Genomic DNA, 17,196 nt, shown 5'->3' with positions numbered 1-17,196 from the left:
CCAAATTTGTATTAATATGTTTAGCCTGGGCTTTTATCCCGTGCTGGACTTTGAAGGCTGTCCAAGTTACTCAATCCTCTTTGAGGTTCAGTTTCCTCGTCTGTAAAACTGAAGGAAGTAACACATCTTTTAGGGGCTACTATTTGGCTCAGACGGTAAAGCGTCTGCCCGCAATGCGGGAGACCCGGGTTCGATTCCTGGGTCGGAAAGATCCCCTGAAGGAAATGGCAATCCACTCCAGCACTCTTGCCTGGAAAATCCCATGGACTGAGGAGCCTGATAGGCTACCCACGGGGTCGCAAAGAGTCGGACACGACTGAGCGACTTCACTTTCACTCACATGAAGATTAGAAATAATAGATGCCCAAGGCCTCAGAGGCACATAGTAGGCATTTAAGCCTTGGTGGCGGTGTTTATGCTTCAGTGGGGGTGTGAAAGAAAGATCTGAGATCCCTTTAAAGGCATTGGGGAGCTGGAGAGAAGGGATCTACAGCTTTGCCCGACTTGAGAGCCGGCCCTCTCGTCTCCTGAATACAATGACCCAGAGAAACTCCGAGCGATGAGCGAGGGGGTAGGGGCCTGAATTTGGCTCCAGCAACCCCTGCAGGGGATCGAGAGAGAGGCGGGAGCTGAGGAGGGGCGTGGAAATCCCGGCCGTCAGAGGACTGCAGGTGTTAGAGAGTTAGTGTAGGTGGACTCCCAGAGCCTGGCGGAGGGAGGCGGGGAGGTTGGAGCGGCCGGGAGGGCGGGGGAGAGAGGGAGGCGGGGCCCTGAGACTGAGAGGCTGTCCTTAGACTGCTCTTCTCGTGCCGGGCAGTTTGCGGCATCTGGAGGAGCTCACTGGAGAATCTCCAACAGCGGAGCGGGCCTTCAACTACCGTAAGTACCTGCAAATGCGCGCACAGTCCAGTGGCTGAAGATTAAATACTGCCCATCAGATCCTAAACAAAACCCCTAAATAATCTCCCTGAAGTAATTAATTGCCGTAAACTTACAGGCTCCCAAGTCTTTCCTCCCCCCACCCCCTCAGTCCTCCTTTTCTCCTTCGCTCCCCGGATCCCAGCCATGCCTCGCTGAGAATCTCTGGGCACTCAGATACCTTCCCTTTTCCTTCTCAGTCTTCCCTCAAAACCTCTAGCGGAACATGTACCCGGCACCCCGCCGAACCCAAACCCTTTGATTCCTGGAACCCTCAAAGCCATGCAGGGGCGAGCCATTAGACATTTCGGGTCTTTCACCCTCAAAAGCACTGCGGCGCTGCCTAAGGGTGTGTGAAGTGCTTGGGGTGGAGTAGAAGGGGAGGGAGAAGAGGCTAGACTGCCGAAGATGGGGGTGGGGGGAGTGTTGGGGTGGGGGGTAGCGTGAAAGGCCAAAAATGGGCGTGGCCAATTAACCCGAAGCCCGCAACTCCTTCCCTTGTTCCCTGGACTGAAGATTCCTTTTGGCTGGATATAAACGGTAGAGTTTCCTCAGGAGCTGGAGGAGGGGTCAACCATGCTGAGAAGCCCAGCTTCCCTTATTCCCCTCAAGCCCCCAGGAAGTGAAACCCTGGTTTAGGGGTCCACCTGGCAGGACTGGAATCTCAGATGGCCTTCCTGGGTGGAATCCCAGTTAAACCTTTCCCTTGGCAGTAAAACCTGAAGTCCCCCCCCAACCCCCTCCCCCGCCAATAAACTGGCCCAAAGCCTCAGGGGAACAAAGCAACAGGGTGTCACCAAGACTGGGCCTGGCTGGGCCTGGGCCTGGGAGTCTGTAGGAGCTGAGATGGAAATAGCATCTTTAGGGTCCGATGCCAGGTTAATGTCCCCTTTGGGAAGAAAAATAGCCAGTTTTAAAAAACTGTTCACTATGTACCTAGCACTGTTCCGGTATTATCTCAGATTCAACACAACAACAAGGCTAGCTAGATATTAGATAAGAAAAGTTCAAAGAAGGTAATTTGAGCATCCTTCAATACAAAGTAAGAAATGCAAAGGGAAACTGTTCTTCCTTGGATCTCTGACTGTCCACCTGCTTCCTACAGCCCAGATGTTTGAATCTTCCCCCTTTTTCCTACTCCTTCATCCCTCCTAGTCCTGGAGCAAATTAGAGGCTTTGATATCAGAATCAGTTTGGGGAAGCAAAAGCACCCCTTTCTGCTCTGAGAGCTGCCTTTATCCCACTCTTTTGAAATAGAATTAAACAGCTAGGGTCAGACACAACCTCAGACCCTAAGTAGAGAAGCAATAGAGGAGTCATCCTGAGTTTGTGTGATGAGCATACATCTTTCTTTGGCCACAGGATACTCTACTCTGGGCCCAGGGTGGGTAGGGTAGGGTAGGAGAAAAGCATAAGGGGTCTACTTATGGACATGCAGAGCCTCTGGTCAATAGTGATTTTCAAGAAAATGAGAAAGCCTCCCTGATCTCAAATATTTTTGCCACATCACATTCCCTGAAATTCAATTCTTTTTTTTTTTTTTTCCCTTGGGGCAGTGAACAAAAATGCTTATAAGTTTCGGGATGCCAATGAATCATGTACATTTTATATCAATTAGTTCAAGTAATTTGATTCTCCAACACCTACTCGAAATGGAGGTTTTGAGCTTTGGACAGGGGATACAAAATAATAATGAAAGTAATACTAAATTTGAAGCATTTTACAGAAGGGAAAGCCTAGATGGGATGACACAGTAGAAGTGAGGGAGGGTGAGAAAGTGGGCGAGGGCTACCTCTGAAAGTTTAATTACTGGTTTTAGAGCATAGGCACTGGAGTTCAACATGGATCTAAATTTTGGCTCTGATATTTAATATCTTTGACTTTGGGTAAATTATATCTCCTGCATAAGCCTCAGTTTCCTAGCCAGCAAAATGGGGATGTAGGACTCTTCCTTTCCTAGGTTGTTGGAGGACTCTGACAAAAAATATATATACGAGTAAAGAATCTGAAAAGTTGACTCTACACCTCCCATCTCCCTCATGCCTTAGGGCTTCTGCTGGCCTGTATCAGGTCACACTCTGGGCCTCTGAGACCCGAGGGACAAACAGACATTTCAATAAATCTGATATGGTAGATATACCAGCAAAGACCTTGAGTGGAAGAAGGGGGAAGTGGGGAAAGGGAACAAAGAGAACAAGTAGCTGATAACCCTGCATGCCTGTGGGGGAGTGGAAGGTAGTGTTCGGGTGCAACTTAGTAATCCAAACTAAACTTTCAGGAGAAGGAGCAATCCCCTGAGTAAAAATACTTCTGCTTTTAGATCTCACCACCTTCTGAGGGGCAAAGCCCTTCAAGACTCTGGAGGCTCCATGACCCTCGACAGGCCAGGGGAAGGGGCCACCATGCTGCGGACGTTCACTCTCTTACTCTTTTGTGCTGGTGAGTACAAGGAAGGCGTGGCGGGGCAAGTGACCCTGTCACAGGCACCCCTGTGAGTGCCCCTTGAGGAGGGAATGGAGAATACTGAGGTTTGAGGGTGATTGGGACAATGAGGGGTTCTCCTTTACCATAATCTCTCTTTTCAGGACTGAGTCTGGGTGTGACACCAATGGGTAAGTGAGTCCTGCCACATCAACTACCTTCCTTCCTGAAGGCTGCAAGACACTGAACTGCCTCCATGGCCCCGGACATAACTGCCTCGAGATGCCAAAGGCAGTTTCCAGACTCAGCTTGTTAGGAATCAGGACCGCTCACTTCATGACTTGGTTTCCCACAAAATAGTAAAGACTTTGTCTCTTGCACTTTGTTTCCCAACTCACTTGAATTCCTTGAAACAATGTCCTATGGTCCCTATCCCACCCTCCCCCCTCCCATAAAAGCACACACCCCTGTCCCCAAGGAAAGACCAAAGAAGGAATCTGGGGTGGGGGGTTGGGGCTAATTTAAAGGGGACATTGCAGGGGGCATGTTATGGGAGGGAGAGGGTTGGAACCGCTGACATCTTTGTTTTCTTTGGGAATGACAGCAGTGATGCCATCTCAACCGGAGCTATGGATTGAGTCCAACTACCCCCAGGCCCCTTGGGAGAACATCACACTCTGGTGTAAAAGCCCCTCTCAGATTTCAAGCAAGTTCTTGTTGCTGAAGGATAAGACACAGATGACCTGGATCCGCCCTTCCCGAAAGACCTTCCAAGTTTCATTCCCCATCGGTGCCCTTACTCAGGCAAATACAGGTCTTTACAGGTGCTGCTACTGGAAGGAGACAGGCTGGTCAGAGCCCAGTAAAGTTTTAGAGTTGGAGGCACCAGGTAAGAAGACAGAGAGAGATAATCAAGAATAAACTCCAACTCCTGGAACTCAAACTTGCCTTCCCAGAGCAGGGTTTGTTTAATTCATTCATTTGCCTCAATTGCTTGCACACATAATACAGATATTCCACAGTTGGTAAATAAGTGTCTCATCTCTATAGGTAATGTAGAGTGAGGCTGCAGACTCTGGAATGGATCTAGAGGGCAAGCTGCTCAACCTAGGGGATACTGTAGATGGGGAAAGAGGGGTGACGAATAAGGATCATACCAGGAAGACTCATTTAAGTAGAGCTCTCTGCTGCTCCCTGAGCCGCACTACCCTTGCTCTACCTGAATTCCAGTTCATTCTCTCCTTCCAGGCCAGCTGCCCAAGCCCGTCTTCTGGATCCAGACTGAGACCTCCCCTCTTCCTGGATGTAATGTTAACATACTCTGCCATGGCTGGCTGCAGGATTTGGTATTCATGCTGTTCAAAGAGGGATATGCGGAACCCGTGGATTACCAAGTCCCAACTGGGAGAGTGGCCATATTCTCCATTGCCAACATGACACCTGAGAGTGAAGGGGTTTACATCTGCCGCACTCATATCCAGATGCTCCCCACCCTGTGGTCAGAGCCCAGCAACCCCCTGAAGCTGATTGTAGCAGGTGGGTGTGGCTATGGCTGCTGGGGTCTGATGATCATTGTCCCCGGGATCATGGTTGGATGAGCCAGGGTTTCTGATATGACTTTCCTTGCCCAGTTCTCTGCAAGGCCCATGAGTTAGAGTCATTTGATATTTTACTGAGATGCAAATGAGAATCACACATGCTAGGAGGCAGCTGTCTGGAAGCCAGTCACTTGGCTAGTGAGTGAGTCCAGCCAAATGTCCAGCAGCTTCAGCTCATCACAGCTTTGTTGTTCTCTATTTGTTGAAAATCATGTGTTCATTCATTCATTTGGCTAATGTTTATTGAGCACTTAATATGTGCCAGGCACTGCCACTGCAGTCATATAAACTGATTTTTTTATTTAAATGTATTTTTATTCTATTTGTGATTTTTATTTTTAAGTGTGGAAAACAGAGTGAATTGCTTGTGCTGGCGATAAAAAGAAACAAAAAATGACAAGGAAAGTGATAGTTCATATTTCAGAAATGGTTTTATAAATGAATTTAGTCTTGTATATACAGATCCAGTAAGGCAGTACCAAGCTTTAAACACAGTAGAAGGTTCTTCCAAACGCCTAATGTTAGACCCACACCCCAACCCCAAGTCCTCCACCCCATAGCCCAGATGCTTCTAGACAGAACTGGCCACGCTTGCTTTAGTTCCTTCATCAAGTTAAATAGGCTTGGGGAAAGCTGTGGTGCTACAGAAAATACCCTGGGCTTAGAAGTTGTAATCCTAGTTTCTAGTTCCACCTCTGACACCACCTCCCTGTGTGATATTGAGCAAGTTACTTTAACTCTGTGTTTCAGTTTCCCCCACTCTAAAATGGGATAACGGTATCTACCTGATCCACTGTATGATGCCTCTTTGTGCCTCAGTTTTCTCATTTGCAAAATTGGTATAATCGTAATACCTACCTCACAGGGTTGTTGTGAGGATTTGCGTAATATGTGTACAGTGCCTGGCATATAAGTTCTCAATAAACGGTAGATATTAATTTTATTAGTATAGCTTTTTATTGAGGATCAAAGAACAAAAGCCTGTCTGTTTGAACTGCGTGTTATGGATGCTTGTTGTACGAATGTCTTTCTGGTATAGATCCCACTAAAACACACTGCTGCAGTGACCTGTTCACAGGTGACCCCACTAGGCCCTGAGCACTTGGCCAACAGGGACTGTGTCTGTCTCCTTTACTTGTTTAACCCTAGACCTCCATGATGCCTGATGTATCCTCAATGCTTAATGAACCTATGATAGAGCTGATCCTTCCAATAATGGGTGGGTGGGCCTACCTGGGATTGGGATGGGTAAGAAGGAGTGCTTTGGGAGTGAGGTTTACCTTCTGTTTTGTAGTTTAATCTCTTTGGAGAAACAATACATGAAAATGAGGGTGTGGCCCCATTAACAAATGTTTGTTTGGTTTGCAGACTTACTGGCCAATCCCGACTTACTGGCCTCTTTCAGTCTCCTCTGGGAAGTAGGGTTTTCTGTGAACTGAATGTGTTCAAAAGCCATCCTTAATACTGTAGTAACATTCATGCTTTATGAAGAAGGAATCAAAGTAATTTTCAGAAGTTTGATTTCTTGGGTGATTGGAAGAACCACATTTGGCATTTCAGAGACCTAAAGATACAGGGAATTACAAATGTAGATACTCCACTGAGACATACCCCTATACATAGTTAGAGCTCAGTGCAGTTTTAGAGTCTGGTGAGAGGGAAGGAGTGGGAGTGAACTTCCCCTTGGTTACCTTCTGGAAGAGGCAGAGATTCAGGGAAGAGTGAGGGAGCACAGGGTAAACTTCAGCTACCACTTGCTATCTAAAGAAAGTAGGAAAATGAAACCAGAATATGATGAGGAAGAATCACCCTACTTCTAACTCAGGGTCTCTTCGCTTTCTAGGACTCTATCCCAAACCAACTCTGACAGCCTACCCTGGGCCCATCATGGCACCAGGAGAAAGCCTTAATCTCAGGTGCCAAGGGCCAATCTATGGAATGACCTTTGCATTAATAAGGCTTGAAGACTTGGAGAAGTCCTTTTACCTCAAGAGGCCAATAAAAAATGAGGCATATTTCTTCTTCCGGGCATTGAAAATCCACGATGCTGGCCATTACCTCTGTTTTTACTATGATGGATCATACAGGGGCTCACTCCTCAGTGATATCCTGAAAATCTGGGTAACTGGTAAGAGAGGGGGCTGCTATGGGACCTATGTTAGGGGGTAAGGGTGTTCGGCTCTCTTTGGGCCCACTGGAGAACTTCATCATGCAGCCAGGGTTAATGGTGGGGGAAGGAGCAGAATTTGTAGAACTGGGCTTAGGGTGGGATTTGCCAGGGGTGGACTGGAAGAAAAGGAAAAGAACCTGAACTAGTGGGAGGGGTAAGTCAGACTTATTAGCCTGTGATATTTTGGGTCTCATCCTAGACACTTTCCCCAAGACCTGGCTACTTGCTCAGCCCAGTCCTGTGGTCCAAATGGGTCAGAATGTGAGTCTGTGGTGTCGAGGGCCAGTGGATGGAGTGGGGCTTGCACTCTATAAGAAAGGAGAAGACAAACCACGTCAACTCTTGGATACCACCAGTGTCTATGATGACACATCATTCTTCCTCAACAATGTGACTTCTAGTGACGCTGGCATCTACAGCTGCCACTATCTCCTCTCCTGGAAGACCTCCATCAGAACGACATCACACAATACCATGGGGCTTGTGGTTGTAGGCAAGTGCTAACAACTATTCTTTACTTTTATCTTCATTCCAGGATTTAGGAGCCAAAGAAAACCAGACTAGGAGGGTGGTTTTCTCCAAAACTTTAGGGAACTTCTCTCCCAGTATTGTTACTCAAACCTTACCTCTAGGCACGGACAAGCCCCGATGGGACTCCTAGAAAACTTACTTTCCTTGAGACCCAGGGAAACCTACAGGTATTGTTAAGTTTCTGATTGAAGGTAGGAGCCTAGAAGTCTTTAAAGGATCAAGTAATGGGCCAAGGAATTCTGATGCACAATCAAATTTTGAAGCCACTGATCTAGTAGAGCGGGAAGAAAGAGAAGACCAAATAAGGAGATGAGAAACATTTGTTGACAGGAGGCAATGAGTTCAAAGTCACTTGTTCTAACTCTGGTCTCTGGATTGGTTGCAGATAAGCCCCCCAAACCCTCCCTGTCAGCCTGGCCCAGCACCGTGTTCAAGCTAGGAAAGGCCATCACCCTTCAGTGCCGAGTACCTCATCCAGTTCTTGAGTTTTGTCTGGAATGGGAAGAAAGAGCAACATCCCAAAAATTCTCAGTGGATGGAGACTTCATCATCAGTAATGTTGAAGGGAAAGGCACAGGGACCTACAGTTGCAGCTATCGCATAGAGGCACACCCTAACATCTGGTCACATCGCAGTGAGCCTCTGAAACTGATGGGGCCAGCAGGTGAGAGGAAAACTCTTCATAGAGGTGCCCCCACCATGCCTTTGGCCATGATACCCCTGGGATCCCAAAGCAATGCCCAGCAGGATATGGAAAGGGTAGTCGGGGGCTGGTTTGGGCATCTTTCTCCTGGAGTGGTCTCACGATCGCTCAAAGGCAGTGAGCAGGATACTTTCAAGGGTCCCTCTCTTTATGTAAAAGAAGGTCACTTTTGCTTCAACTTCCCTTTACCTGCAGTAACCAGATTCCCCTCTCCCCCATGAATGTGTTCATCTGTCCCTGTCCCCATCAAGGTCCCTGTTTCTGGTCTTCTCTGGTCACAGGCTTTCTCACCTGGAGTCACATTCTGAATGAAACTATCAGGTTGTTTCTAATCATTCAGCTTGTTGCCTTGCTGTTTGTAGTGCTGTGGATAAGGTGGAAGTGTCGGAGACTCAGAATCAGGTAACTGTCTTATCCCAATCCCCTGCTCCTAAATCTAGCTGAGTTCAGGCTCCCCAGAGGTTCAGGAATGGGGTGTGCTGCAGTTGAGACAAGCCCCAAGGGGAAAACCCTTTGCATCCTCTACCTTCAGGGATGAATATACAAGGCTTTCTCATTCCAGCCGTTTCTCTTTCATTTCATGGAGGGGTCAGCACCCTTACCAGAGAGTAGAGAAATGAATATTTCTCAGAGGCTGAAAGAAGTCCTCAGAACCTCATTCACTGATCCCCCCCAGGAGGGTGCTCAAATCTCCCTCCCAAGCCACCTTGCCTCTCACAGATGATCGATGTCTTCCACATTAACTTCATCTGAACTTTTTTTTTAAGAACCGACACTGTCCTGTCTCCCAGGATGTTATTCAACTCCCATCCCAACTATGCAGCCTTACCTCAGCTCTCAAGGGCTAGCAAGCCTTGTAGTCCATCCTCGCTGCTATGGAAGCCAGTGTCTCTGCCACTCTGGCCCCCAACCACTGTGCAGAGCCTTCTGAGAATAGAGCCTTAGCCTGGGTGGGAAGCTGATGAGAGAATGGATTGGGTCAGGGAATCAGGCTGCTTCCCCTGATCCATAAAGTGTCAAGTCAAACAGGTTCTCCTGCTGTTTACTTTTATTATTTTGTGTCTCCTGGGTCATCCCCTTCTCTCCCTTACCCTTATATCCTTGTGCTCAGGCTATTCTGCCCCAAAATGAGAAATGACAGCTCCTAGCTTGGTGGGGGCTTCTGCTCCTGAATGCCACTTTCCCCCACTCTCTGATCCTGGCTGTACCCCTCCCCCACCATGAGCAGGGGCCTTTGTGTGCCTGGGAGTATTCAATACACAGTGGATGATGACTATGATTGTGTGTGTCTGTGTTCTCCTCTGAGATCTGAGGGACAGAGTGCTTGGGTAATGGGAAGAGAGCCACCTAAACCTTCTGCAAAACCACTACCCCTTTTGAGCTTTCAAAACGTTTCATTGGGGGTCAGGTTCACAGAATCTGTTCTGAGTTCCACATACACTGTGGTAGCCTTCAAGCCAGGGGTTAGAAAAAAATGTAGCTTCAAGTGCCCCCCACCTCAGCCCAGGACCACTGCATCAAAGAATGAATTCAGAAACCAGATGTTGGAGAAGGCAGTTTGAAAAGCATGTTGTCCTGACCAGGAAGGAAGGTCAGTGTTTTCTAAGTCAAAATTGTCAGGTAGATGTTGGCCTAATACAAGCTAAATCTATAGGATCTGAATCTATAGGACCTGAAGCTGCCGCACATTTCTAGTCATGATCTGGGTCGGGTAGAGAGATCCCACTGCTGCTGCCTAAGCAACCCTTCCACAACAAAGGCAGGTGAGGCAGGGCAGTTGGAGGGCCAATAGTGCCATAATAAACACTGCTTCCAAACTTAAACTTGATGACTGAGAACACCCAAGGTTTCTCCCTCTGGCCCCACACCCACCACCCAGATCACACTGAGCTCCAGGGGTTCTGAGAGCTGGAGTTACAACGGTATTTTCACATCTGACATCTCAGTTCCAGCAACGGCCTAATCAGGGGCCTTGGGGAGCTGACATTTGATATTGTCTGGGGAGGGGGGAGGGGCGGGGGCCCGTGGGTCATTAAAGAGCAAGAGGTTTGTAGGTGGTGAGGCCCTCAAAGAGAAAAGTCATCAATGTCAGAAAAGATGATATCCCATTATTCTGGCCATATCCAATCCCTATTGGGTAGCAAGTAAGCCAATGACATAAATTGCCGCCCCCTTCTCTCCGCCCTCCCCCTAATCCCAGCAACTCCTCTCATCTCTTTTCTGGTCTTGCTAGAGAAGCCTGGTTGCTGGGAACAGCTCAAGGGGTCACCATGCTCTTCATACTCACAGCTCTTCTCTGCTGTGGTGAGTACAAGGGGGTGGGGAAGGGGCCTGGGCAGAAGGCCGGGGTGAAGTCCCATGGGGGAGGGGGCAAAGCCCTGGCAGCAATTTCTTTTGCAGGACTGTGCACTGGGGTATTGACAGAAGAGACTGGTGAGTTTTTCCTGCTCCAGACTGGGACATTCCTCCCTGGAGATCCGAAATAACTACAGAGTGTCAGTGTCAGTGGCCAGGGAGTGACTGGTTGGGAGGGAAGGGCAGCCAGGAAGGGGCACTTTGCTGAAGCTGCTGGCAAAATTCAGCCTCCAACTCCGCTTTTCTGCCTGCAAAATTTCCCCCAAGCTTCTGCATTTTTCTGAGGCTCGGCTGAGACATCAGCGTCTTCTTTCCCCAGCACCTGCAGGAGGGAGGAAAGAGTTTGGATTGGGGTTGAAAGGGGAGGTGGGCAGTGTGATCTGGGGAGGGGGGTTCAAGGGCAAGGAAAGGGGGAGGGGCAGGGGAGGGAGGATGGCTTCATTAACTCTGCTGTTTCTAGAAATAATCATGCCAACCCCTAAGCCTGAGCTGTGGGCAGAGACCAACTTCCCTCTGGCCCCGTGGAAGAACTTAACCCTCTGGTGCAGAAGCCCTTCTGGTTCAACTAAGGAGTTTGTGTTGCTGAAGGATGGCACCGGGTGGATCGCAACTCGCCCGGCCTCAGAGCAGGTCCGGGCTGCCTTCCCCCTTGGAGCTCTGACCCAGACTCACACCGGGAGTTACCACTGCCATTCCTGGGAGGAGATGGCTGTGTCTGAGCCCAGTGAGGCACTTGAGCTGGTGGGCACAGGTAAGAAAAGGCCGAGGGTCCGCTCGGCACGATCCCTGGTGCCCCTGGGACTCCAGCACTGCTCTGAAGCATGGGGAAATGCTCAGAGATCCAGAGCCCAAGGGACTTCTGCTGCCTGTAGGAGAGGAGGGGTGCTGAGATGGGGGGAGGGGGTGGGGAGGAGAGTTGAGAGGAGACTGACAGGAAGAGCCAAGGCCCGGCCAGGATGGATCTCTGTTTTACGGACCAAGTGACTCTGCGTGTCCCATCTGGGCACCTCCTAACTTGGGACTCCTTCTCCTTGTCCTCCCTGTTTTGTTTTCTAGATATCCTCCCCAAGCCTGTCATCTCTGCTTCCCCCCCAATTCGGGGCAAGGAGCTGCAAATCCGCTGCAAAGGATGGCTGGCAGGCATGGGGTTTGCTCTGTACAAGGAGGGAATGCAGGAACCCATCCAGCAACTTGGTGCCGTTGGGAGAGAAGCCTTCTTTACAATCCAGAGAATGGAGGATAAAGACGAAGGCAATTATAGCTGCCGAACTCACACTGAAAAGCGCCCCTTCAAGTGGTCCGAGCCTAGTGAGCCCCTGGAGCTTGTCATAAAAGGTAGAGCTGAAAGGGGTGTGTGAGGGAGGAGGGGGGGAGCAAAGCTCCAGGTCAGACACTCCTTTCCCCACAGCGAACTTTGCTGTTGGTCCTAGGAGCCTGTGTCCAATCTTAGAGCCAGGCAGGCGTGGCGCTGGGAGTGCCAGGGCCTCTGGCTGCACGATATTAATAGCCATAATCGTTATTAATAGCTGGGGTTTGTGGAGGGTGATTTAATTTTTCTAATTATTTTCATATCAATTATCTCATTTAGCTATAGAGCAAATACTCAAAGGAGGTGGATCAGGTACCATTTCCCCTTCTTGTCCCAATGGGCAAACTGAGGCTCAGGGAATCAGCAGAGCCCCAGTAACTATCCACTCTTTTAGCTAGCTTCTGCTGACAGTGAGGATTAGACTTGAGGAGGTGAGGGGTGGGGTGAGGGGGTCCCTGTGAAAAGTTTATCCTCAAAGTGGTTTTGCCTGGATTTTTAAATGCACCTTCTTCTGAATGAAATACTATAGGAAGCCAAGCTGCTTTCTGGAACCAATATTTATCATATTATCTAGCTTGCTTTCTATTGATTTGGTTTTGGTTATGTTTGGTTTTTTGCCTTCTAGAAATGTACCCCAAGCCCTTCTTTGAGACATGGACCAGTCCTGTGGTGACTCCTGGTTCCCGGGTGACTTTCAATTGCTCCACCCCCCAGCAGCACATGAGCTTTATTCTTTACAAAGATGGAAGTGAAGTAGCATCCAGTGACAGTTCCTGGGCAAGTCTGGGAGCCAGTGCAGCCCACTTTCTGATCATTTCAGTGGGCATTGGTGATGGAGGGAATTACAGCTGCCGCTATTATGACTTTGCTATCTGGTCGGAGCCCAGTGACCCCGTGGAACTCGTGGTGACAGGTCAGGACTGGGGAAATGCAGGCGGAGGTGGTACTGTCCCTGGGACAATGGGCAGGAGGGGTGTCAGTGGGAGAGGAAGAGGTGCCCCTTCTAAAAGTCACCAAGAATGTGCTCAGGACGGTGCCTGCATGTGGTAAACAGTCCATGTAAGGCAGATGCTTATATTATCACTAATACGGGAAGATGAGAGGAAGGAGGAAAATAGTCCACTTCTGGGGAAAGAAATGAGGCAGATGGGGATGTTTCACATGTTGCCCTGTTTCTGAAGTCTTTCTGTAGCTTGGCCTTGAGCTTTAGGCCCAAGGTCCACTTTTTCTTTAGCTAGGCTACCAGATATTGGTGGGCTGGATGGCCCTCAGAGAAAGGGCAAAGACCCTGAAGTGTCAACTGCATATTATGCAGCCATTACAAATGATAGTTTTCAAAGGCTATTTAACGTCCTAGGAAAATGTTTACAATATAAAGTGAAAAATATTAAACTATACAACTGTGTATACAGTAAGCCCAATCATACAAATAGTTATAGCTACAATGACATAGGCCTGTACAAAAATAAATGGGAAGTAATCCAGAAACATGTACAAAAAATGGCCATCTTTGAGTCATTGGTTTTTTTTCTATATTTTCTAGTTTTCTACAATAAGCATATGTTGTTTCTTATAATAACACTAAAAAATAAAAAAAACAGTGCTCAGAATGTGTGAGGCAGGATTCTCTCATGTGTGTTCTCTTTAATTTCAGAATTCTACCCCAAACCCACTCTCCTGGCACACCCAGGTCCCGTGGTTCTTCCTGGGAAGAATGTGACCCTGCGTTGCCAAGGGGCTTTCGAGGGCATGAGGTTTGCCCTCCTGCAAGAGGGAACCCCGGGTCCCTTACAGTTCCGGAGTGCCTCGGGGAACTCGGCTGACTTCCTCCTCCATACTGTTGGAGCAGAAGATTCTGGGAACTACAGCTGTGTCTACTTTGAGACCACTATGTCAAACAGGGGATCATATCTCAGCAAGCCTCTTATGATCTGGGTGACTGGTAAGGACAGACAAGACATGGGACTGGGACAGAAGCAACTGGAGTAGGGGTTCAGTTCAGTTCAGTTCAGTCGCTCAGTAGTGTCCGACTCTTTGCAACCCCATGAACCACAGCACGTAGGGGTAAGGGAGGGTAATCCCTCTTGGAAGGCTAGGCTAGGCTAGGACATGGAAGGGAATGGTTGTGTCTGGAAGGAGAAAGATAAAGGGTTAATTCAGTGATAAGTTTGCATACTCACCACTTTCCATCTTTGGTCTCTTCCTAGACACATTCCCCAAGCCACGGTTGTTTGCTGAGCCCAGTTCTGTGGTTCCCGTGGGGCAGAACGTTACTCTCTGGTGCCAAGGGCCAGTACATGGAGTAGGGTACATTCTGCACAAAGAAATAGAAGCCACTTCAGTGCAGCTCTGGGGATCCACCAGTAATGATGGGGCCTTCCCCATCACCAACGTATCTGGTGCGAGCATAGGTCGTTACAGCTGCTGCTACCACCCTGACTGGACCAGCCTTATCAAGATACAGCCTAGCAACACCCTGGAACTCATAGTCACAGGTAAGGGGAAGATGCTCTGGAGTGGGCAGGGGAGTATAGAAAAGAGGGAATTGGGCTGGCAGATAGTTCACGGGAAATGGTTTTCCAAGAGCTCAAGGAGAGGCAGGCAGTAACTCTCCTCTTTATTGAGACTTCAGGGGTGATGCCCTGGTAAGTGGCGACCTCTCTATGAACCAAGAGTTCATTTCTTCTAGGTTTGCTCCCCAAACCCAGCCTATTAGCCCAACCTGGTCCCATGGTGGCCCCTGGAGAAAACATGACTCTTCAATGTCAGGGGGAACTGGCAGACTCAACATTTGTCCTGTTGAAGAAAGGTATTCAAGAGCCTTTAAAGCAACAGAGGCCAAATGGGTACAGGGCTGACTTCTGGATGCCAGCAGTGAGCAGTGAAGATTCTGGGATGTACAGCTGTGTGTATTATTTGGATTCTGCTCCCCTTGCAGCTTCTAATCACAGTGACTCCCTGGAGATCTGGGTGACTGGTAAGGTCTTGGAGATTTCAGTAAGACTCTAGCTTTTGTAGTTTTTTTAGTAGTTATCCCTAAGGGGATAAAAGGCTGGGTTCGAGGCCATTTCTAACTCTGTATCCTGGTTGGTTGCAGACAAGCCCCCTAAACCCTCCTTATCAGCCTCTCCCAGCACTGTGTTCAAGCTCGGAAAGGACATCACCCTTCAGTGCAGAGGGCCCCTGCCAGGTGTGGAATTTGTCCTGGAACATGATGGAGAAGAAGCACCTCAACAGTTCTCAGAGGATGGAGACTTTGTCATCAATAATGTAGAAGGAAAGGGCATTGGAAACTATAGCTGTAGCTACCGTCTGCAGGCCTACCCCGATATCTGGTCAGAGCCTAGCGATACTCTGGAGCTGGTGGGGGCCGCAGGTGAGATGCTAATCCCTCCATGACTCTGGCCTGACACCTCTGGGACCCGGGAGACAGTCTCCGTGGAGGCAGGCCACATGTGGAAGGGGAGGTGTTTGGAGTCAGAGACCTCAAGTGTGGTCATTTTCTTCTCCTAGGGATGGTAAGGAGGTGGAACCTCAGATTCACTCAAAGATAGTGACAAGGGTACTTTCAATGCATCTTCCACCCCGCAAGAGAGGGCTGCCTCTGCCTCAGCAGAAGCACTGCCTCTGACCACCCCATCTGTTGTCCCAACATGTGGTTCCCAAGTGAACCCCAGAGGAGGCCAGATGAAGGGGCAGCAAGAGAGCAAGGGGAACACACGTGCACTAAACTCTATGGCATTGGTTTCTGCTCTTCTATCATCACAGGGCCTGCTGCTCAGGAATGCACTGTGGGGAACATTGTCCGAAGTACGCTGATCGTGGTGGTGGTTGTAGCTTTGGGGGTGGTGCTAGCCATAGAGTGGAAGAAGTGGCCTCGACTCCGAACCAGGTAATTGCCTCATGTCAGCCTCCTGCTGTGAACCCAGGGCTTCTGTGAAAACAATGATCCAAATTCTCCTCTAGCATCTGAGCCCCATTATGCAGCCTGTTTTCAAGTTGATGGCTCTGTATCCTCCCTTAGTCCTGCTTTTTTTTTTTTTTTTCTTTCTCTACACAGGGGCTCAGAGACAGATGGAAGAGACCAGACCATAGCCCTGGAAGAGTGTAATCAAGAAGGAGACCTGGGCACCAGCACCGACTCTCCCTCATCAGTCTCTCAGGGCACTTCAGTAGAGCAGCCAGTCCCGATATAATCATCTCCTACTTTACAAGAGCTTTCCTCTCTTCTTTTTTTTGTCCTCAGAGACCTGCAAATCTGACTGCTTTCCCCAGGAGTCCACGCCACCTACTGTTCCTTGGCCACTAATCACTTGAGATGGGTCAAGGGGATTTTAGGAACTGAGAGCTCTACCAGGGTGAGAGGTTTCCTGAAGAGAGATTTCCCACCCCTGTAATTCTTCACTGTACTGATTTACTGGTGCATGAAAATCTATTAAAAATGTATTCTTCTGAATAAAGAGAGTATTCACTATTTAACTGCAAAAACTATGGCAGCGGTTTTCCATTGGTTTGTTATTTAAGATTTAGCAAAAAATGGTGTATTGGAGCTGACCCCCATGGCACAGTAAGAGAGCAGGGGGCTGCTAGCACAAAGAAATGAGCTCAAGGATAGGCTCGGGGAGGAGGGAAAGCTCCAACATGTCCAATTTGGTTTCAGACATGGTTACTGAACAGAATGTCCTGTCATCCCTTCATTCTCCATTTCATTACTGAATGAATGAATGGCAATGTTCTCTCCAAGTTGAGCCTGAGGAGGGCAAAGACTTCAGTTACATACTTTCACTGTGGAACTTCTAGGTCTGTAGTACATCTGCTTTCAAACAGGATTAATCCACTGCAGAACTTGGAAACTGGGGAAGTGTGCTTTGTGGCCCTTTCCTACCAATCACAGGTGTACATTAACTCACTCTCAAACGTAAATGATTGATAAAAATGGGATACTTTGCCCCTCCCTACAGAAAGCCCTGTGTTTTTCTGGTGGGGGGGATCTCAGGGAGTGAGTATGCAGCTACGGTGGTTGGTTTCAAGCGGGGGACCTCCCAGGGTCCTGTCCCAGGGTTCCTTCCCAGGACTCCAAATGGAGGCTAGTTCACACTCTGAGCCCCTGATCTTTCTCCTTGCATCAGCATGCAACTTGCCACACTGGTGAGAATGTAGTACACATTAGGAGGCTTGGATTGGGGAAAGG

General features: G+C 48.7%; 1 protein-coding gene across 4 annotated transcripts; it reads left to right on the top strand.

Annotated features, from left to right (window-relative positions):
• Nucleotides 1–642: 642 nt before the first annotated feature.
• Nucleotides 643–16,496, top strand: IGSF1 (immunoglobulin superfamily member 1). Of its 4 annotated transcripts, XM_059883249.1 has the most exons (21): nt 643–687; nt 818–879; nt 3,239–3,357; nt 3,504–3,530; nt 3,944–4,228; nt 4,588–4,875; nt 6,781–7,065; nt 7,307–7,600; nt 8,024–8,302; nt 8,623–8,743; nt 10,575–10,645; nt 10,727–10,774; nt 11,157–11,447; nt 11,753–12,031; nt 12,631–12,918; nt 13,660–13,947; nt 14,213–14,500; nt 14,695–14,982; nt 15,103–15,381; nt 15,774–15,897; nt 16,066–16,496. In XM_059883249.1, exons 3-21 carry the CDS (start codon nt 3,288–3,290, stop codon nt 16,199–16,201), a joined length of 4,029 nt encoding a protein of 1,342 aa, XP_059739232.1. In that variant the 5' UTR covers nt 643–687; nt 818–879; nt 3,239–3,287; the 3' UTR covers nt 16,202–16,496. The 4 variants fall into 4 exon arrangements, with proteins under 4 accessions (XP_059739232.1, XP_059739231.1, NP_001098518.1 ...); XM_059883248.1 differs by lacking the exon at nt 643–687 and having other exon boundaries at nt 775–879; NM_001372059.1 differs by lacking the exon at nt 643–687 and having other exon boundaries at nt 816–879; nt 10,742–10,774; nt 16,066–16,488.
• Nucleotides 16,497–17,196: the final 700 nt, after the last annotated feature.

The sequence above is a fragment of the Bos taurus genome, chromosome X (genome assembly GCF_002263795.3).
Source record: "Bos taurus isolate L1 Dominette 01449 registration number 42190680 breed Hereford chromosome X, ARS-UCD2.0, whole genome shotgun sequence".
Lineage (NCBI taxonomy): Eukaryota > Metazoa > Chordata > Mammalia > Artiodactyla > Bovidae > Bos > Bos taurus.
This window is presented reverse-complemented; position numbering and strand designations above follow the sequence as displayed.